Genomic DNA, 26,063 nt, shown 5'->3' with positions numbered 1-26,063 from the left:
ATAATTCTCACTGTATGAAAATAATATATGTATATAATTAAATAATCCACTCTTTTACTGTCTTATGTACTCCATAATGTAGTAGATTGACATTGGCTAGATGCCTGACACCCACTCAGCCATTCTCCATTCTCAGCAGGACAGGAGGAGAAAACATGAAAGAAAAATGTTGAGATAAAAACAGGGAGATTGCTTACCATCGTAAGATAAATATAGTCAAGATCCAAGAATAATTCATTTGAAACTGGAAAAGTATTGCAAAGAAATAATTTTTAGATTGAGATCAACAATGAAAAAATTATCCAAAACTGTACTCTGTAGTTTTAAATTATTCAGGTGTTGATAGAGCTGAAAGTGAAATCACATAATAACACACCTATGAAATTCTTACTCCATACAATTATTTCCTTGAAAACTTTGAGATATCAATTTACTTCATATGACACTATTGAATAAAGTGAATGAGATCAGTGTTTTCCCCTAAGGTTTGTATCAAACCCTTTCTATTTTCCTACCTGTATCACATTCTCTTTCTATTATGAGTCAAGAGCATACTACATCATGTTCCATCTATACAATTTTCTTATTTCTATTGACTTTCACTAGATTTAACCCGAGAAACAAAGCTTTCCAAAATCTCATGCAGAAAACAGAAATAAGCATGAATTTCTCCCAGAGCTCTGCAGTGCACTTAACTAATGAAGACAGTTTCAGATATAAACAGATTGACAGTGTAAGCTGAGGACAGAGCTGAAAGTAATAGAGATGAATCGTTGGAGAGAATACCTGGAATGATTTCTAAGAAAAGGTGTAAGATAAGACAAATGAGGGTTGATAAAATAAACTTTTAGTTATATGCAAGCAAACTTCCACCATTCCTATAACTGGATGCTACAGTACTGTATATGTGTATATAATTTACATTATTATCTGTTCCTTGCAAAAAGTAAAGTATGTTTCATATTGAGACCATGTAAAACAGCTTTGTTAAAGCCCCATATACCACAATCAAATTTAGGAAATATATGTAATTAATGATCTGTTTTCAAACTGTTTCCAAGTTGATTAGACTACTGCTTACCAATTTCCTGCTTTTGATTAGGCTACTGTTTATCAATTTCCTACTTTAGATTGACTATCATTAAGAGTTTAGCAAGTGTCTGTCTGATCAATAAAATGGAGTTCATTAGAGCTGCCACAGAAGTATTTGGAAAATTAGAGTTGTACTTGTTTGTATTCAGTTCTTCAGAAATTCACTCAAACTGAATAGCAATAAATGTGAAAACATTAAATGGAAGCCAGAAAATGTATTCTTCTTCATATGTTGCATAGCATTTTGGAATTAGGTAGAATTCACATGTCTAAGTTTTTACCTTTTTATAGCTTTCATAGCAAAATTCACTTGGTTACCTACTTTTTTTCCCTCAGAATATCATGATGTTATAGATTGTCTGCAGAAAATGAAGGACTACTTGACAAATACAGTTTCGCACCTTCAAGAGGCCAAAAATAAATTTCGTGGAGCTATCTGCCGACAAGATGATGTTTCTCAGATCCAGGCTGCTCAATATGCTTTTGTAGAAACTAGAGTATGTAATTTTGAAAGAGAAGCAAAGCAATGTGTGCAGGCATCCTCTAGTTCCAGCCAGAGATACCAGAGAACTCCTTCCTCAAGCAAGATAGAAAGTCAGAACATTAATCAAGTTCACCCATGTGAAATTAAAACTGTAAAAAAAGAAACTGTTGCATCATTAGCCGAAAATATATCTGTCAGAGAACAGGAAGTTAGCAGAGAACCTCCAACAACAAAAGAAGATGGTGAATACAGAGTGCTAACGTCTATTTCAGAGAAAATAGATAATAATGGAAGAGATAAACCTCACAGAGATGGCTCTTCTCCTGAAAAATATCCACAACTGACTTGTCAAGATGATCTTATGGACAGTGGAGAAAGTATTTCATCTCGGTCATCAATGGATACTTATGACAGAACTGTCAGAAATCTTTCTGAACAGGAGAAAGAACTGACATTGACAGAGCAAATGAAAGACAATAAAAAGGAAAGAAATTATGATATGTATAGGAATGATCTACTTACTGTCACATCTTCAGCACAAACCAGTGATCTTAATGCTGCGATTCCTTCAATGAGTGATTCAGAAGATGTGCAAAAATATAGGCACTGGTTAAACAAGGAGTAAGCACGTTCTCATTTTTTGTTTGAACACTTGTACATATATACTGTTTATTTGAATACCTAGTAACATCTGTGGACCCACGAGCTCAGTATGCACAGACTCAGTGGTCCATGGTCATGCACATAGCAGATTACAATTTAATCACGTATGGTGAGGATGTTCAGTTTGGTCTAAATCAAACTGAAACTATTTGCTTATATTGATTTTTATTATACCAGAGAGGGACTGAGTCACAGTCAGTAAAACCAGTACTTCCAAAATCTTTTAGAATTTAGTGGAAAGGAAAAAAAACTTAGTTGAAAATTGCTGTAAAAGAAGCTCAACATAAAATTTTTCATATACATATGTTTTCATGAATGATCTGCCTATACTCTAATGTAGTTCATGATTATAGTAATATATGTAATTAGAAATACAAGGTATTATGAAACCCAAAACACAAAAAATAATAAATAAACTTTTTTTTCCCTCCAGATTTGTAATGGAACAGAGTGGTAGGAGTGAACATAAAATAGTTTGCTTTATTAAAGCTCCTGCAACTGCCCTGGAGAATCTGACTTGTACGATAGTCAATGACACAAGTTCCTTGGTGGTGGATGATTTTGAGGAGCTGGTCAGCAATGTCATCAGTGTTGAATGCTCTGATTATGAGAAAACTATCCCTTTTCCTATTAACATTGCAATCCCATTTACTTCACGCTTCAGAGGAAATTACCGGGAGATTATGGTGAAGGTGACAGACATGAACTTTCAATCAAATTACTTAACTCCCATTTCTCTGGAAGGATACCACGGGAACCACAAGGTTGGTAACCTGTTTTCTAAGCAGTTAACTAAACTACTGGCTGAGGAGTCACCGGTGATTTTTGTAAATAGATGTAATATGTACCATTCTTTGTTCAAAGTAAAAACCTAAGGGGAATTATTTTGCATTCAGATCACAAAGAAGTAACGTATTTTTTGTTTATGAATCCAAATTCCTTCTGAAAGAAACACAGGATTGTTCTTTATTTTTTAACCGCAGAAGTAATCATATTGTGCAAGACCCATCACCCAGCTGATGAGCTCATTTCCTCAGTCATACAGACAAAATGAATGACATTAGAAGATGACTAGAAATCACCAGATAACTGGTCATGCCAATAATACTTTGCTTATTTTTGTTTCACATTTTGCTGTATAAATATTCCTCTCTCAAAATGCTAAACCACTGCAAAGCGCAGCTTCCTTTCTCTCTGACGTACTCTACCCCACATTCTTTTTACACAGGAAACATTTGCGGAAGTGAAAGTTTATCAGCTGGGTGTTTTTTCTGTGTTGTCATGTTTAAAGAAAGAAATATTTACCGTTCCAACAGCAGGACTCTCACAAAACCTGAGCATGGATTCTAGGATCTCTTTCTATTACCCTTCAGAAACGTTCACTTCTCCAGCAACCATGATGTTAAAGGTGAGATGAAATAGGCAGTACTTATTCCTAGTCTCTGTGTTATCTGATCAGTTCTGAAGAAAAGACACAACTGTGTTAAAGGGCAACATGTTCCATTATTAGATGTCTATGAAAAGCAGAGGCAACTCCACACCCTATATTCACAGCAAATGGTTTCTGTCGACTTTGTTAAAACCACATGATACAGCCAGGAAGTAGTCAACACAGTATCTCCAGCTACAAAGAGCAATTGACTTTTGCCTGACATGTTTCAGAGAAAAACACTTATTTTATGCAATGACTTAAGCATCAACCCCTAACTTAAACAGTTTGGCCCAGCTTTTAAGCTAATGGAACAATTTTTTTCATCTGACCTTCTTCGTTTCTACCAGGAGCTGCAACAGATTTTGTTACCTCTTAGCGTTAGGCTGAGAATAATCTCAACATTTGCTTCAGTTATTCTTTGTGCCTCCCCACCCCCATAGCCACATTTATTCTGAGATGCAACATACAATTCAGAGAAGTTAAAGTTAACATTAAAGAAACTGAAAATATTGAAAAATTATCAAACTCTGATGAGGCTCAGGAGTTTTAAAACTTGAACTCACAACACGAACAAAACAAAACATTCACAGTATTTAAGTCAGTAAAAGTTCCTGCTATTTATTACATTCAGGCACTTAGCTGTGCATTGTATAACTTGCTAATACACTGCTAAGGTTGTTCCTTGGTTACAAAGAGCAGCCTATAGCCTTTCTGATAATCTCATCTAATTTCAAAAGTTAAACAAATTTATTTAAAAATAAACAAACAAAGCCAACAAGCATGTAAGGAGACATTTATTCATTTAAGAATTAATTGTACAACTGCTTTCTGTATTTAGATTCATCCAATTGAGCCATCACTAATTTCCACACTGAAGGCAAAACATGACATGTACCTCTCAGTGGTATCTACCAGTGCACTGGTTTATGTCCACCATCCTTCAGCCCAACCATTTAACAACTCAGTCACCATTACTCTACCCTGTCCTCCAAACCCAGAAAAAAAAAGGCAGGAGGAGGAGACAGAGCAAGTGAGAGCCATTACTGCTACAGTAAAGAGAGTTGCTGCCGCATACCATCCTCGGTAAGAACAACTTCACAACAAATTCAACATAAGAAAAACACCAGATGTAATTAATTTTAACAGACAATAATTTTTTAACTTGATGACTTGCCTTGTGAATAGAGCCTGCTACAGCAAAATATACTGTTAGAAATACTAGAGCAGATCCACACACTTCTTATGCTATAACTTCACCAAGAAAATCCATATAGCGTGTTGATATATAAACATCATTTGTGGTCATGGGGTTATTCACATCCAGATTAAAAAATTTGCAAGAGAAAGTATGAGTGAGAGGAGAGTTATGGGCTTCTATAAGAAAAAAAAAAAGAAAAAAAAGAAAAAAAACCCAACTCATTTCATTCATTAGGCTAAGTTAGCTGGAGCATTTCACAATGCAGTTGCTTGATTCAAAGTGTAGTATCAAAGTAATCACTTGAACTGAAGAGTATCTTATTTTTTTGTTGAAAGAGGAACGGAGAGCAGTAGTGTCTTATTTTCTAACCCTCTTTGTGCCATAACATTTACTTACTGAATAATATTTGCTTGTGGAGGAAAAGGTGTTACCTTGTTTTACCCATTTCAGACACCTATTTCTAGAGAATCTAATACTCAATGGATGTCTCAAAAATAATCCATAGTGATTACTACATGATGTTAAATAATAGAATAAGTTAGACTGATTGATTTAGAAAGAAATATTTTCCTTATTTTTCTCTTTCTGGGGACTTTAAAAACATAACAAATGGAAAAAAAAAAAGAAAATCCTGACTGTTACATTCTTTATGTATGCTGGAGAAATTTCAGAAGGAGATTTTCAGCAAGGTGGAAAAAGCCACAAGAGGTCACCAAAGAAAACAAGAGAAAGTAGTTCTACAAATACAACCCTGATGGCTCCTACAGGATATCTTTTTTTTTTTTTTTTAATTGTCATCGTTTTGTGGCTTTTCAGGGCTATGAGTGCTTCTTTGAGAAAGAATGGAGAGAGTTTCAGCGATACTTTCAAATTATTAGGTCACAGAAACAAAGATGAGTGGATGGTCTTTGATGATATTGTTATCCGGAATGCACAGAATGGTCTTGTGTCATTTGATCTCAATGAACATTTAGAAAGGTAATGTATGAAAAAATTAACACAAATTTTATTTATTAAAATATTTTCTTCCAAGTACATAAATCAGTGGAAATTAGTACATTTAAGAAATCATTCACTATGCATTATTAACTTGCCGGAATCTCTTTCAAGCAGTTCATAGAATAAGATCATTTAGATTTGTCAGGCATAATTACAGAAAGCATATTTTTTATAAATATTTTTTTCCATCTATTGATTGTGCACAAAACTTGAGATAGGAAATGCAGATACTAATCTTAAATTGACAACATGATTTTGGTCTCTAAATAAAAGACCAGAATATTTTTTGAAATTTCTTTTTAAAAAATATTCTCTTACTTTAATTAAAAGAAATATCATATCCATTTTAATTCATAGATATGTAGCCAATATACTTTACAGAATCAGGCATGCTTTCTCCCTTTCATATGAAACAATAATTAAAAGAGGCAGCAAAAACCGCATTAGAGAGAGTGGGCCCTGCAGTTTTTTACATAACTAATTCTTATTTGATGATGAAAAGATTTAAGATAAAGCTATTTTCTTTCTTGTCATTTTTAAAATACAGCTTTGTGGTCATTCGGCTTTCATTCCTCTTGGAAAACACTTATCTCCTCCTCTTTGCTCAGGCTCTGGAAGAAGCTGTTTGTAGCACAATGTCAAATGTGATAATGTATCGGAAAAGAGAAAACCCATATAAAATAATAGTTTTACTAACTGCATCCAAGGAATTGACCTGGGAAATTCAAAATCTCCATGAAGAAGGCTACTTTGGTCCCCCAGAACCTACACAGCAGTTTCCTTTAAGAGAAGGAGAGCAGATTCATTTTCAATTTAGAGGCAATATATTTGCTTCAGGTATGGTAATTAATTCATGTTTTACAACGTACGTTATTCAAAGTACATATCAATCACCTCAGCTGTCCAAAAATACTGTATGTGAACATCAATAGATTGTAGTCAGTCACAGCTTATTTCACTGTTTTGTAGCTTATGAATAGTAAGTGCATGGAACAGCATAAGCAACAACTCTGACAAATAAAATGTATTAGAATAACAACAACCTGAGCAAAATAGTTTGGGTCACAGTGCCTTGAGCGGAGCTGATCAACAAGATGATCTTTAGAGATCTTTTCCAGCCTCTGCCATTCTGTGAAACCTGGTCCCTTGGAAGCAGCTGCTGTTTTCTCTTGTATTTCAGGACAGGATTCCATCAATGGAATGATGGCTTTTTTAAATTATAAAACTTTTGATAGGAATTAAACAAATGCTGAACAAAAGTAAACAGTCCACTATCTATTCGGTTAAAATTCACTTCAAGTGAGCAAGGTTTGACACTGAAATCCAGGGTGAAATAGTGCTTTTTGTGAGTTGCTGTGTGATTTGCTCTAGCAGCCTAGAGCATTCAATGAACTGACTTCCATCATTCAACAATTCCTTAAAAGAAGAGGTAAGAAATATCAGAATTTTTTTCACCGCAAATTACATACACTCCCTTCTGCCAGCTTTGCAATCACGTGTATTCGCCCCATAAACATTTTGTATATATGATACAATATTTGTCCATTGAAAACTCCATTCATACCAAAGAAATGATTATTCTCCCAAAAGAAAAGCCTCCAGATTGAAAGAACACCTGCTTATTTATGGCAAGAATAATTTTATATTTGTATCATGTCACACAGAATTACAAATCCTAAAAAGGAACACACCTCTCTGATCTCTTTGCTGTTACAGATAGGCATATATCCATCCTGAACAATCAGAAGGTATATACTTCTATTCCCAACACAGTTTTATTTTTCTTTGTTTTATATATTTTGTCATCTCCCATGTTCCTTACTTTTCAACTTGTAGCACAGCCTCCACCACCTGTTCCCCATGCCAACATTTCAAGGGCTAGGAAAGCTAGTTGTAAAGACACTCAAACTACTGAGGCAGGCTGCAGGAATGTTTAAGCCTCAAATGTTCAATAAAAATTAGTAATAATGACAAAGAACAACAGAATATTACATAATTAGTTCTATTTAACTCCCCTTAATGCATGATTTTGGATGCCACACATCCAAATACAGTGTAAAAAAACCAGGGTTCTGTTTGCTTGTATTCACATGGTCTGCAGAAAATGGAAAAGATTTTGGAAAAGCCTACAGGCTGATTTTTCATTCACAAAGAAAGCCCAGACTAGAACTCCATATTAAAGAACTGGATGAGTTTGGTAACCACAGCTCCCCTCACTACAAAGGAACAGCAGTGTTTTACAAAATTACCAGAGGGATGATAACCAAGGAATGGAAACAGCCCTTGCAACACTGTAATTATCAACACCAGTCTCCACTGTGCAAATTACCACTAACATTACCAAAGGTGAGTTTCTTAACTGATGACATTACAAATCTTTCCCTTTCTCCCTTACATATTTGTCAAACAGAAGGATCTTGATACAATTTTTCGACTACAGATAACCCCAGGAGTCACTGATGGAACAGTTCTGATTCATCAGCAATGCAATGCACTCTTAGAATTTTTCTTAGCAGATGGGGAACTCTCATCAAACCATCAGAAGAAAAAAAACGTGTACTTTTTCACACTTTTGGCATCCCCAGCTGCTATGACCCTGAGAAATTTTAATTTAAGTTTCAGTTAAGTATCTTTGTATCCCTGTCTTGGGAGCATGGAATTGCAAGTTGTAGGAGCATAAATGGCCCACGAAACCTGTTATTCTCCCATCACCTGATTTTCCTGTGACCCTTGATAAGTAATACAGCCATGTGGGCAATTGTCTCCAGCACTGGTGAAAGTCATTCTTGCATAAAGTAATATTTAATATTATTAAATCAAATTGCAATCTTTTCAGAGTCTAGTTATGAGCATCCTTCATTGTACAAAATGCTGCCACTAGACTACTGCTATCAAATTTGCATATATTTTAATCTCAGAATCTGCAGGTAGTACATGGTCTGAATCTTAGGTGTCATGGAGTTGCAACTCCTTTTTGAATTTAGTTTAATTCAATCTTCTTAAATCATCATCTGCAAATACATTTTCTATTCCATAAGCATACCTCTTGATTTCTCTCTCATCTCTATTCACCCAAATAAAAATTAATAACAGTTAAATGCAGAAGGTTTTAAGGAAAGACCTCTTTTAGTGACAAATTCCATATAAAATGTGAATTGAGGAGTGGAAGAAGGTAAGGGATATCATTTACTTTCATTCTCTTTGCTTTTCCACAGAACACACCATGTAATCACAGAAAGGGAAATACAAACTCTTGAGGTTCCAGTGGGGAAGATCACAAACAAGCAAAACCTGAAACCCATAAAGGAAAAACAACTAAACAGCAACAGCCTAGGCATCAGTCAGTTTTCTTATACCTGCTAGTTTCTCTTCAATCCCATTTTTACTCTTATCTTCCTTAGTAATACAAACAAGATTTAGTGAATTGAACTGCATACGTATTAAACCACAAAGGTAATCGTCAAGTGTTTCAGGCTAGTTTTGGTGTATACAGTCTAGTGCTATACATGTTAGTTCTTAAATGTCCAACTGAGACTTTTGAAATAAGCCATTTCTGATTACTTCTTCTCTCCCAATACTCAACAAAAACAGGTATCACTTCAATCATTGTTGCAGTATCTTGCAAATATACATGTTTTTTTCTGCTGGAGGTATATTTCAAAGGGGCAAAAATTTTCATTAAGTGCAAATATTAAACCAAAAATGAGATCAAAATGCTTGGAAGAATTTGCATATTGATAGCTTTTCCATTATTTGATTTATACTTTCTATTTTACACAAAATGAAATACCTCTCTGTAGAATGAATAGCATCAAAATAACATCCTCCTTTATATCATCTCAGCTCACAAAATTCCATACTGAACAAATTGATAGAAATTTTAAGACAACAAAATATTGTATTTTGGCTATCTTGCTGGGTGAAAAGCAGGAAAAACAGACTAGGAAAAAGTGATTGCTTTCCTAAAGGGAAGTGATTACTAGTGAAGTCCCACACAGATCCCACACAGATTTGTGCTAATGTATTCATTAGAAAGTTCTGAATAGTTAAGCAGAACATTTACTGATAGCAAAAAACATTCAGAGCACTAAAGTTGTCAGTGAAGAATCACTGAATATAATGATAGTGAAAGTCTAGAAAGTAAAATAAGCAATTTTGATGTTAAAAAGTTTTTGGTGGTGGAGGAATGTGGCTAATCTGATCAAAAACATGGATGGGTTCCAGGTAGAAAAAAAATACATTGATGACATTCTTCAGGCAATTTTGATAGAAGTTGAAATGTTCTATATGTTTACAGATCATGGAGGGAAGGAACATGGAAAAGCTATAATTCGTTTGTAGGTTACAAAAATGATGATTTTGCTAAGTGGCAGCTGTAACTAGTGGTACAAAAGAACATATTTTTAACATGCAAAATAATCAAAAGATTAATTCATTTTCACAGGATAATGCAGCAGCTAAAAATTAGTTTGAGGAAGGAAATGGCCATATGCTAAACATAATGATCCTGTTTTCATGGAATGTTAAGGAAACAAAAAAAGAAATTCTAATTACTTAGCATATCTTATTATTCTAAAATTGTTATCATAGAATAAAGTACTGACAACAAAGCTGACATAGGTACTGTATCCAACATTTATTACCCGTGATGTGATCAATAAATTTTAATTAGATGTATCATCACATTATGGTGTGCTTTCTAATGAATAAAGGAAGTAGAAAATTGTCAATAGAAATAGTCAAAACAGTCAAAACAGCAAAGATTATTCTCATTTCTTCTGTTTGGTTGAGTTCACAGACATCTTTTACTAACAATTCCTGCTTATGGAACGTTTGCTCTCTTAGCATTAGAAAGAGGTTTGACAAACAGGTTCAACACAAGAAAATGCAGAGGATCAGGTTCTGATGTCAAGTATGCGTCTGCATATCAGTGATTTTCTACCAAGATTTCAAGGCAGTTTTATGACTGTAAAGCTGGACTAAAGAGTTTAAAAGGTTAATTTCTCCTTTTCTGTCAGTCCTGTTTGATATGCAAGCAGAGTCTGTTCATGTCTGAAGGTCCAATTTGCAGGGCACTTTAGTATTACTGACTTAAATCAGAGTGTTTTGCAGAAAGATAGTGGTGTAATCCATACAGGCATTATCAAAATTACTATTCTGCTGAAGTTCTGCTTAACTAATGACTGTCTAATGGCAAAATAGCATGTGATCCACTGCTTCAAAAAGGCAGTTGCTTAGCTAATTTTAAGGCCTTCCAGACTAGAAAACTGCTCTGACCACTAACAGTATTTTACTTGCACTGTTAACAAGAACAGTGGGGCCATGTGCCAGGGCAGCTGAACTAGGGGTGAATTTAGCTCTTCACTATGGCTATTTAATCTTTAATTAAAAGGCAGATTAAGGCAGATGCAATGTTTTTGGTCTAACACACAGCATACTATTGCATGATTACTGGACAATACTTGTTGTCAACTCCTATCATTTTTACTACTGTTTTAATATTAAGTAGCATAAAGTAGTTCAGATTAAAGTCAAACCACTGGTAATTGAGTTCATCTACAGTAAGTCTGAAAACCTCATGCAGAGCTTTGAGGTTCTAAATTCTCATTAATGAATGAAAATAAGTTTAAGTATAAATGCATATTTAAAAGAAAGCCAAAGAAATCTCTGCCTTGGAAGAAAAACAATGCCCCCTTCTGGAGAGAGCTCCACTTACTTTTTATTTTACTGTCCTTTACAATCGTTTTACTCTTCCTTCACACAGTGCACGACAGAACAGCTGTAGAAGCACACAAGCCAAAAAAAGACTTAAATCTACAGATATGCAGAGTCCAAACTGTTTTGCAGTGTGGACAGTGTGTGCTCTGAGCCTCCTGTGCACACTAGAATCCCCTCCCAAAACCACAGGCCTCCTGAAAAGGTGAATCGATAACTCAGTTATGGTTATTTTTACATTTTATATACTGCAACTGTTAAAGATAAGGTCAGCAGGATTATGGTTCAGCATGTCCAGCAGAAAAAGGAGAATAATGAGTTCAGTCTGAGTTTCATAATATTAATTCACAGATGGAAATGGAAAGCTCTGTGAATAAACCTTCAGCAAGTCTCATAGGAAAAGGCTAAACAGGAAGGTAATGCAATTGAATGTCAAAATGTACATGGCATGTTGGCACTAGAAGAGGAAAAGTACAGGTTTTAACAAAAGAGGAGCAGAATTTCATTTTTTACAAGTCAATCTCTTGTGCTCTATGTTCTTGTACTTAATTTCTTGTTCTATATGGAGTAGAAAACAAGCCTCACAAGAGTTTCCCCTTTCTCGGTCATAAGGAAAAAGCACATTCTTTTATTTCTTTTCACTGTTAAGAGGAAGAAAGAAGAACTCTGCACGTGAAGTTGTCATTTGAATGATGATGATGATTTTTAGTGATTTGTAATTAAATTTGAAAATTGTAAAATGAATACAGGCAGCTATAAAAACAAAACAATTTCTAGAATTATATCCTTATTCACTAGAGAGATGGGATGCCATTCAGAGCCTCATGAAGTTCAACAAATCCATGTGCAAGGCCTTGCACCTGCGTCAAGGCAACTGCTATTACCAGTATAAAGTGGGAAATGAAAAGACTGAGCACAGAGCTGTAGAAAAAGACTTGTGGGTAATGGTGGATGGCAAGCTGGACACGAGCCAACAACATGCCCCTGCAGCCCAGAAAACCAACCATATTCTGGGCTGCATCAAAGGGTGCGTGACCAGCATCTCTAGCGAGGTGATTCTGCCCCTCTACTCTGCACTGATGAGGCCTCACCTGGAGCACTGCATCCTGATGTGAGGTTCTCAGTGCAGTAGAGACATGTACCTGCTGGAGCACATCCAGAGAAAGGCTACAAAAATGATCCATGGAATGGAACACCTCACCTATGGGGCTGTGCAGCCTGGAGAAGAGAAGGCTCTGAGCTGACCTAATAGTAGTCTATCAGTATCTAAAGGGGAGCTATAGGAAAGAAGGATAAAGACTTTTTAGCAGAGTCTGTGGTGATAGAACAAAGGGAAATGGCTTCAAGCTCAGGGAGGGTAGATTTAAATTAGATATATGGAAAAAATCTTTTACAGTGAGGGTGGTGAGGGACTGGAACAGGTTACCTAGTATTCTGGTTGATGCACCATCCCTGGAGACTTTCAAAGTGAGACTGGATCAGGCCCTGGGCAACCTGATCTAGCTGTGGTGTCCCTGTTCATTGCAGGGAAGTTGGACTAGATGGCCTTCAGAGGTCCCTTCCAGTTCTAAGGATTCTATGATTCTATGGTTATTGATTTCTGTAGGTATGCAGTATCTATTGTTATTTTTCTTGAAATAATATGATGTGCCCACAGTTACAATAAGTAAACAAATGTAAGAAGATAATGCAGCATTTGAAATTAGAATCCATTTAGCATAGAAAGATTCCATACAGATGTTCTATAACCCCAATTTCCTATGTACACATTAGAATATAAAGCTGAAGAAATTGCAGAAGTCAGACTTCTTAATAAGATACAATAAACATCCATTCGGAGAGAACAGACCTAGTTGTATCATTTTAGTAGTTGTTTACTATCTATAGCAGATGATAGTGTTGCTTTGTTTTCAGCAGTCATAAAAATGCTCTACATAGGTAGGACTTTTCTTCACTGCTGATGCGTTGCAACACATCCCCATATCCTTCACTTCAAGTTTTATTCATTTCTTTCTTCAACATTTTTTCTTTGATAGCATGAAAAGTTGATCAACCGTCCACAAAGCAGAAAAAGAATTTTTTGTGATTCATCAGGTAAGAACACTTACATAATGCTTTAACATCAATATAAATACTAATTAATTTAGCTATTTACTTTTTTAACAGGCAGGATTTATTTCAGTTGTGACTGACATTTTTAAAATACCATACTCAGGAAGTTTTATACAAAGAGCAATTTGGTTACCAGGAGATGCATAAGCTCTTGTAAGGTGGCACTAGGTTGGGGTGCTTAAGCAGCATACAATTTTCTATGTAATAAGATTCAGTTTGTAATGGAAAGCTCCAGTATAACAAATGTATCATTTATAGGAATTGCAATCTGCATGCTGTTCCAAGAGCTATAGATCACTACCAAATCTGCTTTTGACTAAGTCCACTTCATATCTCAGTGCAGTTACCAGAAATTTTATCAGAAATAAGAAGTGATGATGTTTCCATTGTGTTATAAAACAAGCAACATTTAGTTTGGGAGTTCACCCACAGAGACTGCACTCTAGAATGCTTTTAAAAGGATTTACATAACAGGAGAGTAATGCAATTACTTCACTAATTTTTGCCCTTCAGAGGCCCTATGGGACAACTTGCTGTACTGGCTTGCGGAAGAGCTTGCAGAAGATAATACATCACTGAATGCTTTACGCTTGCCTGTTCGGCGGAGCGTGCCTCAGCTTGTTAGGCTGAAGTGCCCTGATAATTTAATACACCAGAACTATGAGCTTCTTTGCTGCTGGCAAAAGACCCTTCCAAGGTCAGCTGACAAACAGCAGCTCCTGTCTCGCTATTTGCAGAAGAGTGGCAGAAGGGATCTTTCAGAAGAACTTCGTTTTAAGTGGGAAAACAAAGTGTTCACTTGACAGAATCACTGGCAACTAAGCCCAATTTTTCTTCTTTCTTGTTGAGAAGTGTGAGTATTCCCTTGATATCTTCTGACAGCGACACTAGTCAGGAATCAGATCAGTCTTTTATTTATCAATTTGAACTCTCTTTTCTAAAATAGAGTATAATAGGAATGCCTTTTCCTGCTAAAAGTGAACATTTATCCTGTGGAAGAGTGAAATATTCACATAAAAATTTTATGCAGCATTCCATATATGTCCAGTAATAATAGCTGTCAGATTCTTTAGAGAAAAGAAAAATGTATCAGTATAAGGATCAGAGACAAGAAATTTCTTCTGTCTTCAAGGCTTTTAGTAATTATTACTGACTTTAATATTCTCAGTGAATGTTCATGTTCTTGTGAATATCTGGAAGATTTCAGCATTGTCACACTATTTTAAGAAAGTACCAGATCTGCTGCCTCAATACCATAGCATCATAGCAATGATTAACTTGGTGGTTCTCCCTTTCCTTTCCACTTCCCTTCCCTTCCCTTCCCTTCCCTTCCCTTCCCTTCCCTTCCCTTCCCTTCCCTTCCCTTCCCTTCCCTTCCCTTCCCTTCCCTTCCCTTCCTTCCCTTCCCTTCCCCTTCCCTTCCATTCCCTTCCTTCCCTTCCCTTCCCTTCCCTTCCCTTCCCTTCCCTTCCCTTCCCTTCCCTTCCCTTCCCTTCCCTTCCCTTCCCTTCCCTTCCCTTCCCTTCCCTTCCTTCCCTTCTCCCTTCCCTTCCCTTCCCTTCCCTTCCCTTCCCTTCCTTCCCTTTCCCTTCCCTTCCCTTCCCTTCCCTTCCCTTCCTTCCCTTCCCTTCCTTCCCTTCCCTTCCCTTCCCTTCCTTCCCTTTCCTTTCCTTTCCTTTCCTTTCCCTTTCCTTTCCTTTCCTTTCCTTTCCTTTCCTTTCCTTTCCTTTCCTTTCCTTTCCTTTCCTTTCCTTTCCTTTCCTTTCCTTTCCTTTCCTTTCCTTTCCTTTCCTTTCCTTTCCTTTTTTTTCAGGTGACCATCATATTTGGAAAAATTGTATTCATCATATAGAGCTCTTGTACTGAAGGTACAGATAATAAAATAGGTGTGTTTATAACATTCTTTAGCTATGTATTTGAATACTTTAAAAAATAATTTCTTTCCAGAATGCAAAGTAATCTTAACCCAGTTTTTAAAAGTCAGAGAAATAGCAGGTTTGGCCTTTTATAACTATGTTTGTTTGTTTGTTTGTTTGTTTGTTTTTCTGAAATAGTATAAGGGTTACTCCAAAAGTAAAGCTTATAATTTGATTACGTTGGCCCACAATATCATAGACAGTTATTGGTGATGCAACAGTAGCGGCTGAACCGTCCTGCCAATATTCCATTACATTTCATTGCCATGCAACAGATGGCAGCAGAGGGGCAGTCTGACAAAATGGCGTCTGACATGGAAGTGTGTATGAAGCAAAGGTGTGTCACTGAATTCCTCCATGTGGAAAAAGTTGTACCCATTGACATTACATTCATCGACACATGCTGAAAATTGGTGGAGACCAAACAGTTGATGTGATAACAGTGAGGCAGTGGGTGGTGTTTCAGCAGAGGCAACAGTGACATGAAAGATAAGCCACACTGCAGGCTGCAATGCACAGCTGTCACACCGCAAAATGAAAAGCATCTCTATCAGCTTATGGGGGCAAATTAGTTAATAGTGGTGATTATTTTGGAAAATAGTGATTTGTATCTGAGAAACTGCTCTACCAAACAGTGTTATTGTGTGCTTTGTATCTGTTGTAGTTTCCATGGAAATAGATTAACAGTTATCCATCTAAACTTCATTCATACTTAAACTATTAAGAATTTCTGCACATCTTGCTGACAAAACATAATTGTGATACACATTGTTACTCTGGAGATTTTATTTTCAGGGGTCACATATTTGTAATGTTTCCAAATCACTACTATAAATGTGAAAATCACATTGCAGGAGAAAAGCTAAAATGAAATAGTATTTACTCGTTTAATTATTCTAACCAGTAATGTCTCACCCTGTATATTTTAATTGTATGATAGAATATATGAAGCATCTTCACAATTAAATGATCATGCTTTCTTTTAATTTTTTTCTTAAATGAAGATTTAGTAGCCTGGATTTTTTTTAATTAGCAGAAAGTGTTATTGCACTTTCTTAGTGTACTGACATATTTTGTCCTTGGATCCTTTTTCACCACTACCTTAAGAATTAATATTTTGCTGCAAGTCCAACAGGTGCTGTCAGCATGTATCAAGCTTCAATCTATGAAAATATTACAAATAATACTGGAAATATCTCAAAAAAATTGGACTTAAAAACCGTTTCAAAACATCTGCCATCATTCTGCCACAAGATGGCCTATGTGTCTAACAAAACCCGTAACTATATTTCACATGTTGGAAAAAATGAGAGTAAAACAATACGAGAAGCTAAAAGTCATCTATAAAGAACTGGATACCCCACTGTACCACATATAGTATCATTAGAGTGGGAGCAAAGTAGCAACTGTCGAAATTGACATTATTTTTCCAATTCTCAGTGCTACAGTCAATATTTTAGTTGTATTAAACCTATGTACAGCATAATTAAAATACAGTTTTTAATAATTTTTTTATGATCACACAAACAAACATTTACATTATGAATGGTTGCTTCCTCCTCTTTCCTCCGACAGAAAGAAACATCCTCTTTCACCAATTCTCTCTCAACCCATTGGCTTTAGGAAGGGAGAATATAGGAAATGTATAATTTCATGCTAGGCATTAACAAACATATTCCCACAGTGATGCAATTTTTATTTCAGTTTATGTCAGGAAAGAGTTTCTACACCTTCTAAAGTTCATAGCCTATAAAGAAAATCTCAAACAAATCAGGTTTAATCCAAAACATACTAAAGCAGTCCAAGACATTCTAGAACAGAACAGTGACATCAGTAGCAATTAGATTCCTAAATGTATTTCCTTATAATTGAAATAAATTCAACTCAAGCTCTAATGGAATCTAAAGTGACATTACTGAAAAGGAAGGAGCAGTAGGACATCTATCCTGTGGAAGACTGCCTGACTACTCTGCTTCTTTCAAAACAGCACATGCCATTCACGCTGAACTGCAGAAAACCCAGTTTCTTATCTAGCATCAAAGCTGTGATTTACTTTTCACTCAATAGAACATTGTCTCTTAAATGAAATGCTTTTCTCTGAGAAACAGGGAACTGTGGGGAAAAAAAAGAGTAGTAAAGAATGCAGTCTGTAAGAGACAAATCTGTTCTGTGCTATGTTTTTTATCAGATGTAAAATATACGGGGGACTATGAGAAAACCCTGAGCTTTATTTCTTAGAATGGATGTGTTTCCTACCCCTGAGTGAAAGGTGGTTTTGCAGATTTCAGCTAAACAGTGAAGGCAGCTGAACAGAAAATAAGCTAAGACAGGAAGGGAGTTATCATAAAGAACCTACCAAGACAACTATAATTTGGCTGACTGAATATAAAAGCTGTTTGTTAAAATACTGAGTAGTTAAACAGAAAAGGAAGAAAGAAATGTCTATTTCTTTTCTAGTGCATTTACAGGGTGAGCTGCCAGCTGTGTCTGAGACTGACAAAGTTTAAAGATATAAAGCATATACAAATATACAAACTTTGCATATTCAATATTTAAAATACAAATTCTCTCTAGTTGATGAAACAGGGTTCAGTAAGTAGAATCAGTAAGCTGCTGAACACAACAGATGGGTTTAATTTAAAAAAATGAGATGCCATTTAATCAATATCCCATCCAAACTAATGCATGTAAAAGGCAGTTACTTTATCCTTTGATAAAAGCCTGGGAGATTTACAGAACAACTGTGTGTAACAAAGCCAGTGTGAAGCAAAAGATCCTTAGAAGCTGCTCCCAAGAAAAGGAGCAGGAGGCTCCTATGCAGAGCTCCATGCATGGCAATGTCAGCAAAGCTTCCAGCACCTCTAGATTGTTCATGTTGGTATGTTGGTCTTACCAGTAATGAGCTAGATTCCTGAAAATGTGAACACTCAATACCCTGGCAAAAAAAAAAAAAAAAAAGAAAAGGAAATCACTCCTTATTTCCATATAAATATATGATAATAAAATACTTGAGCATCTCAGGTGCATCTCAGAAAATGTGTCAATGGAAGAAAACCATTATCCACTTTTCCTCTGGTTCTAAACAGTAGAGAGACTTGATCTTATGTCTGAACCAAGAATACCAGGGATCAGCTTGTTCTGAGACTTCTTCAGTGTCCACTTTCATGAAGAAAGCTTACATGATCCAGATTAAAAATGAATAATAATAACAGTAATAATAATTCCTCCAAATACCTGACTTGCTTTTTGAAACAGCCTGTATCATTACAAGATCCTGATAAAATGAAATGCCTTCATACTTCTATTGTTCCTTTAATGTCATATTTTAATAAGATATTAATATAAATAATCATTTGTAATCTAGCAATTTAAAGTGCTCACATTGTTAATATTGACTGATATTTTATATCAATTTTTTCATGTACTATTAGTGGTTAACAAAAAAATGTTACAATTAGTGTTCTAGTGTAATATTGTAATAAATCATAGCGTAATTTGCAAGAATAGAAAAGCAGTGTATATGTTTCATCCTTTGTCCCTGGACAATGAGAGTATCATAAATATAAGAAAAACTATTATCTTACAGAATGCAAATGTCAGACTTTGTCCTTGTCTAAGGTTTAGGCAAAAGATTATCTTTAGCCATCACTGTCACCAACAGATTCCTTGTATTAAAAAAAAAAAAAAAGAAAAGAAAAAGTCATATGTATTACTAGATTGTGTATTACTGCATTACACTGAGTACATCTCCTTAGTGAAGGATTTTTCATAGGCATGTATAAAACCTACATGCTCACTGACTTTATTGTCCATTAAGCATTTACTACTTCATTGTTTCTACCAAAACCCTTTGTACTGCATCTTCCCAAATGAAAAGATGAAGGATTTTCGACTTGTTAAACCATTTCAAATCCATATATATAACCTTCAGCATGATCACAGTCTATTTAGGAGTCCAGTTTTGATAGTATGTCTTCCAGAAATGTTATCACCCATTTTAATTTTGTCCTTTGGTCAGATCATGGCCAGTGGAGAATAATTAAATTTGAGAATCTGAAATAGTTTAATAGAATTGGAAGGATTCCAGCTGGAATTTTTATCACATACTAGGACCGTAATGCAAGTGCCAATTTAACCAGCAGGTGTCACAAAAGAGCTACAAAGATGTTGTACCTCGTACTTTCAAACCTGAAATCAAGTCACCTTGTTACAGCAATAGAAGAGAAATTCCCGAAAAACTGTGCATTATTCACTTGTATCTTAGCTCCTTCTGAGCTAAGTATCTCCTTCTCCTCTTCTGAGCTTGTATCTCCTTCTGAGATGAAGGGATGCAAATTATTTAAGATGCAGATATGCAATTAGAAATAGGAATACATTCTTCCAAGTGTTAACAGGAGTAAGATCCATGGTAAGATCCATGCTCATGCATGAGGAAAAAGGAAAGAAGAAAAAGTATGAAGAGAGATATGTTTGAAAACACTTTGGAGTATCTAACTTCGAGATAGAAAAGGTGGTGATTCTGTACTGAAGAAACTCATAACAATATCAGAAGTATTTACTGCTGCATATATACAATATATACAAACAAAATATAATCCCTACTGAAGAATTGTTTCTAGGAGAGGCAGCACATTCTCAGCACCTGTCAAGAAGAGATTGAGATGACTTTTCATTGTGCATAGTTCTGCACTTGTGTGTTAAACATGAATGAATGTGAAATGCTGAATCCTCTTTCTGAGTCCATCTGCAGAAAGGAAAGAGCTAACAGAAATAGAAAAAGGGGAGATCTTGAAAGGGCACAATAAAGCCTGTCTAGCTAAAAGAAAAAAAGGAAATCAGAAATGGAAATCATGGTAAAATGATTTTCAGAACGCAGTTCCAAACATACACATTTTATATTGGGAATTAGAGGCATAGAACATCCTGAGTTGGAAGGATCAGTGTCCAACTCCTTGCTCTAAGACACAGGACTGCATAAAAATAATATAATATTTCTGGCAATGTTGTCCAAAAGTTTCTTGAAATCTGACAGGATATTTTTTGTAGTACTTTCCTAATTATCACAACCTATCAGCAGGATTAATAGGAGAAAATATCTAAAGCATGTTGAAATTCAGATTTTAAATGTCATAGAAGATTTTATAATAGGAATCTGCAGCAACAGAGCACCAAATTCACAAACATAGAAATTTTATTTGCATTACACAGGCATATATAGACTGGATAGGAATTATCAACACATACTTCACACCTAACATTCAATGCATGTCATCCTGCAAGTGGGCTCATGTTCCTCCTTCTCACATAACATGCTGATACATGCACAAATACACGTGCACTGAAGCCTGACAAGCAGTTAGTAGCTCTGGCCCATGTCTAAAAAGATATAAAAATAGATTTGATTTATGGTTTCATGGCTGACAACAAACTGCTGTCATATCTTTGTCTCTTTTCTTTCAGTGATTGGTAACCATGGCTACACCATGTAATAAAGCTAACTGATACACAATGCTGTAATACAGGGTGTGTTTACTGTAGCTGATTTCATTATGAAACTCCAAGAAAATAAAACTAGTAATTCAGATTGAAATGGAAATTAGCTTCCAGTTAAAGTTTTCCTGCCATTTTAATAAAAAATACATGCTTTGTTGAATGGCATAATTTCTTTTCTTGAATAATTTATGGCAGGCAGTCTGTACTATTGAAATGTTCTTATTAATTTTAATGAGTTTGTCAAAACCATTGTAGCCATTTTATGTTTAATAGATTTATCTTGGGTCACATTTTAACCCCTTGCTACTTTTAAAAGCCATTAAGACATATTTGATACAAAATAGCTATTAGTTTACTAATTTTCTTTAACTTCCAGATGAACAAATATTGTTCAAACAAATATCAGTGACATTTTGAGTCTCTATAGTTCATTTTATATTTCCATATTAATGTAACGTTTTCATGCACATGAAAAAGAGTATCACAATTGGAGAGCAGAGAAGATTTGTAGTATACTATCCTAAGTTAAAAAAAGTATTTCAATGGCAAGTTTTGCTCTGTGGAGGTAGTATGTGTAATTGTAACATGATTATTTTTTCCATAGCTTAAAACCAAGGTAGCTCTGAGCCATATTCGACGTTCGTATTTTTCTTCTGTTTCCTGTTGTGTAGACTTTTATGCTGCCATCAAATATTTCTCTACTCCCAACTGTTTTAAATTATAAGAATGTATTTGTATGGTAGATCAACAAGACACAAAGAAATTCATACTGCCATCAAGCCAATTCACTTTTTTTCGTTAATGCCTTCTTCACTGTATTCATGTTAGACCTCTTTGAAGCATCACTATTCATTTGTCAACTTTTCATTTGGCAGTTACTTGAGTCAGGACAAGGACCAAACTGATGTGAAAGATGAAAGAAAGCATTTAAGATCTAATCGTTGCAGTTTGATTTGGAAATATTAGGATCAGAAATTAAAAGTAGTATTACTAGCACATCCAATGGGAACAGAAATGTGCAGCCTTCTGCTGCAGTGTGACCTAATTTGTGTTAGGTACCTCAGAAGTTCAGTCTGGAAATCAACATATTTCAGTCAACTATTTCTGAAGTACAGAAACATTTTAAAATTCATTTGCATATTTTCATCCTGGTTGTGTATGAAAATAATCCTCTTCAGAAGGCTACAATACTCTAGATGTTTCTTTGTAGTTTGGCCAAGATCAGTTTCTATATCTTTCCAGAAAACAATAAAGACTCAAGTGCCACTAACTCCTATTTAATCCATAAGAAATTAATTCAAAAGTCTCTATCTGTACTAGCCTCAGAACTGCACTCCTAAATAAGTTGAAGCTTTGCAGACTATATCTTCCTCTAACTTACTTTGCTTTCTTTTAAGATTTTCAACTTAATACACAACTTTACCCTGTTAATACATGGTAATGCTTAAGAAATAAATCTGCGATACGAAGACCGATTCAGGGAATGAACATTCTGCTATGTAAAATCAGGAGGAAAAGAATTCTAACAAAAAATTACATTGCATGCAAAATAAGTCAGAAGTTCTGAAAAGTTATAAATAAAAGTAAGAAGGTGAGATTACGTACGGTGAACCAGCAGTGCATTTTAAGATGAATTAACATGAACACTGATTGCATAGTTAATTAATGCTTTTAACACATTTAATATCATTTTGGCATAAGATCAAATAGTAGAAGTGGAAAAAATTCCAGATCTTTTACCTCAGAAGAAGTTCTTATGGTAGTGGCCCAATATCAGACTCAGCATTGTAATGTGTTCAGTAAGAGGAATATCTTAAGAAGAGAATACTTTCTATCATCCATGGTCAGAGAAAATCCAAAAATACCAGCGGTAGAGACAGGATTTGATCATGCTAATATACAGCTGCAATGTCCAGTAACCACCCAGAGGGATGTTGTTACAATACAAATGTAAGTAGTTGAAACTTTCATATTTTGAAACATGTTTTGTGGTAGGAGTAGCCCTTGGAACCAGTTTCTATGTATTCTAAATGTCAAATATGAAAACATATTAGACACCTGAGCATCAAAATAATCTCTTAGCAGAATCTGTTAGCATCAAAAGAAATGCTGACTCCTTAATAGCTATTTTACTACAGACTGCAGGGTCAGGCAGAAGAGAAACTGCATGTAACAGAGAAAAATATCTTAATAACATATTTTCATTAAAATATCAAATATACACATCTTCATTAAATGTTTCTTCAATGCAAACAGAATGATGGCATGCAATTGAATGATAAGTAATATTTCTTGCAACTCCTTATTTTTTCTCCTTGTCAAAAGTAATACAGTGCAATAAGATATTTAAAAATTGAACCTCTGAATTCACCTCTATCCAGGAAAGATACTTATTACAAAACAAAACAGAAAATGAACAGCCACAGATGTACAATAAATTGACATAGAAGCGTGTATGAATTGAAAGAAGGTGAATTTTATCTTCCACTAAAAATTTAAACTTCAAATCAAGAAAAAACTCAAAACATGAAGTTATCCTCTTTTCCATGAAAAAACGTGATTTACATCCTAACAGGTAACCTCTGGGAAAATAATTTTCAAGTGAAATCTTTCAACTAAGCTCATAAACCACAGCAGAAAACTTATTTTGGCAATTTTTACACTTGCAATAATTTTTGTAGTCTGCACAATTCTGACTTAGTATTGTACTCAAGATTGATGCTATTGATGCTTCAAAATCCACTGCGGAATTCCTTCTTTTATTATACTAAAAATTATGATGGGATTGCAACCAACTACATTTTTCTGCAATGGACTTTCTCTCTGTAACCTACATTTGCAATTTAAGCACCAGGATTTGGTGTCTCTCAAGCACTGCAACGCCTTTCTCTGTCTTACTAGATAGGACTCTGAAGCTGTAAGACAATAGAGTGTTTGTGGGAATTGCCTTAAAAATAGGACAAAGAGCCCACACGTGACCATGGTACTAGAAGGAAAGTATCTCCTGTAACATCATGCCTATCCTTTGGCATCTAACCCTTTTAATCTACACTGAATATTTTTTTCTTTGCTGTGCATTTTTGTTCATGTTGCACTCCAGAGAAGCAGTGCAAAAAATCTATAGAATTGTCTTGAACATTAGGATTGTATAATACTGAATATGCTTTAAAACAACTGTAAATGCTGACCGTAAAAACTTAGTTTTGTCACTTTCTGGCCTGAATGCTTGTCACAAAGTGCTAAGCATGCTACATACAAAATATTCTGACTAAAGAAAACAGCACAAATAGCTTCTACTCTTGAATGTTAACATGAAACTAGTCAGCGTTTAGAAGGACTCTGAAGAACATAAGGAAAGTCCCCAGGAAAAAGAAGTAATGGTAGGCTTGGAAAAAATGCCTAAGGCAAGAAGGAAACTCAAGGAGCATAAACACAAACGAAGATGACAGCATAAACCAAATGTGACAGGGAAAAAGAATAGATAGCAATCAAGGATCAATCTATTACATAAATTCATTAATGTTGTAAAATATGTACTAAAAAATACAGTCTAAAACACACGTACAAGTGCATCACAAGTACATGGTGCCAAGGAAGGGTTATAAACACAGCATCAGAGTCAAAAAGTGATCTTGTAAAAATTAGGATGGAATTCAATGCACAAATACTATATTTGGGGGAAAAATGCAAAACTTTTGAATGGAGGAACAACTGATCAAACATAATTTTTAAAACTATATTTTTGTATTTGCCATTTTAAGTTTGCATTGAAAGGAAGATTTTGTATGTCAAGTCTTATTTAAGGCAAGCAATTCTGTTGCGTTTTTTTTCTGAATAAGTCAATGTTTCCTCCTTTGGGTGAAACAAACAAGTAAGTTAAGATAAAAAGTTTCCTTGTTAATGTAGAAAACAATTTGCTTAATGGAAAATTCCATAAGCAAGTCTAATTCTGCCTCTTTCTGATAGTAGTAATTTCTCAGTCTTCTTTACATACCCTATCTTCAAGTTCTGTCATTCAAGTTAGTCTCAAAAACTAGTTCAAAACTTCATTTAAACAAATATGTCATACAAAGGATTTAGCAGTGTCATGACACTGCTAAAAAATATAAGCCTTTGAAACAAATCCTTCCTTACTGTAGAATTTTGTCTTTGAAAATGCAGCATCATTACTGAGAATAACCTTGAAAAAGGCTTCTCCAAATATCAGTCCCATCCATGTCCAACATCATGTCTTACAGTGTTGCTCTTAAATTACTATCTCTGCTGTTTAAGCAATATAAACTAAAGCTTGGGTCTGGATAGCTGTTTATCCACTGTTCTGCAGTATAAACAAAGAATATTGTATTTCAAACACTCTTAATCTCTCAACTACCCTGTATGCCACGATTGGAATACTGCTATATATGGGTACTTTTAACGCTATGGTTGACGTACGTTTTCCACAGCCTGATGCTGTCCCTTGTCCAGTTCAATGCTTTCTATACTCTGGTATGCATAAACCTCTCTCTCAGGAACTAGTACCTTACATCTTTATACAGGTTCAATTCCCTAGTACAGGAATGAATCCTCTCTGAATATCAAACTCTACAGCCTGTTAAAGCAATGTACATAGGTACATATGAAGATGCTTCATGAGTTATTCAATGGCAGTTCTGCTTGAACTGAATTATTGGAATATAGCAGATATCACAACAGTTCAGTAAACTTTTTTTTTCTCCAGAAAGTCATTTTCACTTCAGAAGTTTTACAGGGGAACAAAAAATATGGAATGAATACATTAACTACTATATAACTATTTCTGTACAAAACATTCTAATATGCATAGACTTATTCATTTTTCCCTTTGGAAGGTCTCAGACAGGTATGTTACTCTGGATTCAAATTTCAAAAATACTAATGCTCCTCTCCCCTTCTAAAACAATTACATGAAAAATAAAGTTTTTCTGAATATTATTTATG

At 35.0% G+C, this 26,063-nt stretch overlaps 1 protein-coding gene across 1 annotated transcript; it reads left to right on the top strand.

Moving 5' to 3' along the window:
- Positions 1–1,357: 1,357 nt before the first annotated feature.
- Positions 1,358–14,498, top strand: DTHD1 (death domain containing 1; the record flags this gene model as incomplete). Its single annotated transcript, XM_079534055.1, is given in 10 exon segments — positions 1,358–1,423; positions 1,425–2,197; positions 2,673–3,003; positions 3,468–3,647; positions 4,510–4,754; positions 5,686–5,847; positions 6,416–6,705; positions 7,970–8,214; positions 13,620–13,677; positions 14,209–14,498. Coding segments are annotated over 10 exon segments (2,640 nt in total).
- Positions 14,499–26,063: the final 11,565 nt, after the last annotated feature.

The sequence above is a fragment of the Tetrao urogallus genome, assembly GCF_951394365.1.
Source record: "Tetrao urogallus genome assembly, chromosome: 4".
Classification (NCBI taxonomy): domain Eukaryota; kingdom Metazoa; phylum Chordata; class Aves; order Galliformes; family Phasianidae; genus Tetrao; species Tetrao urogallus.
Note: the sequence above shows the minus strand (reverse complement) of the source record. Positions and strands in the feature narration are given on the sequence as shown.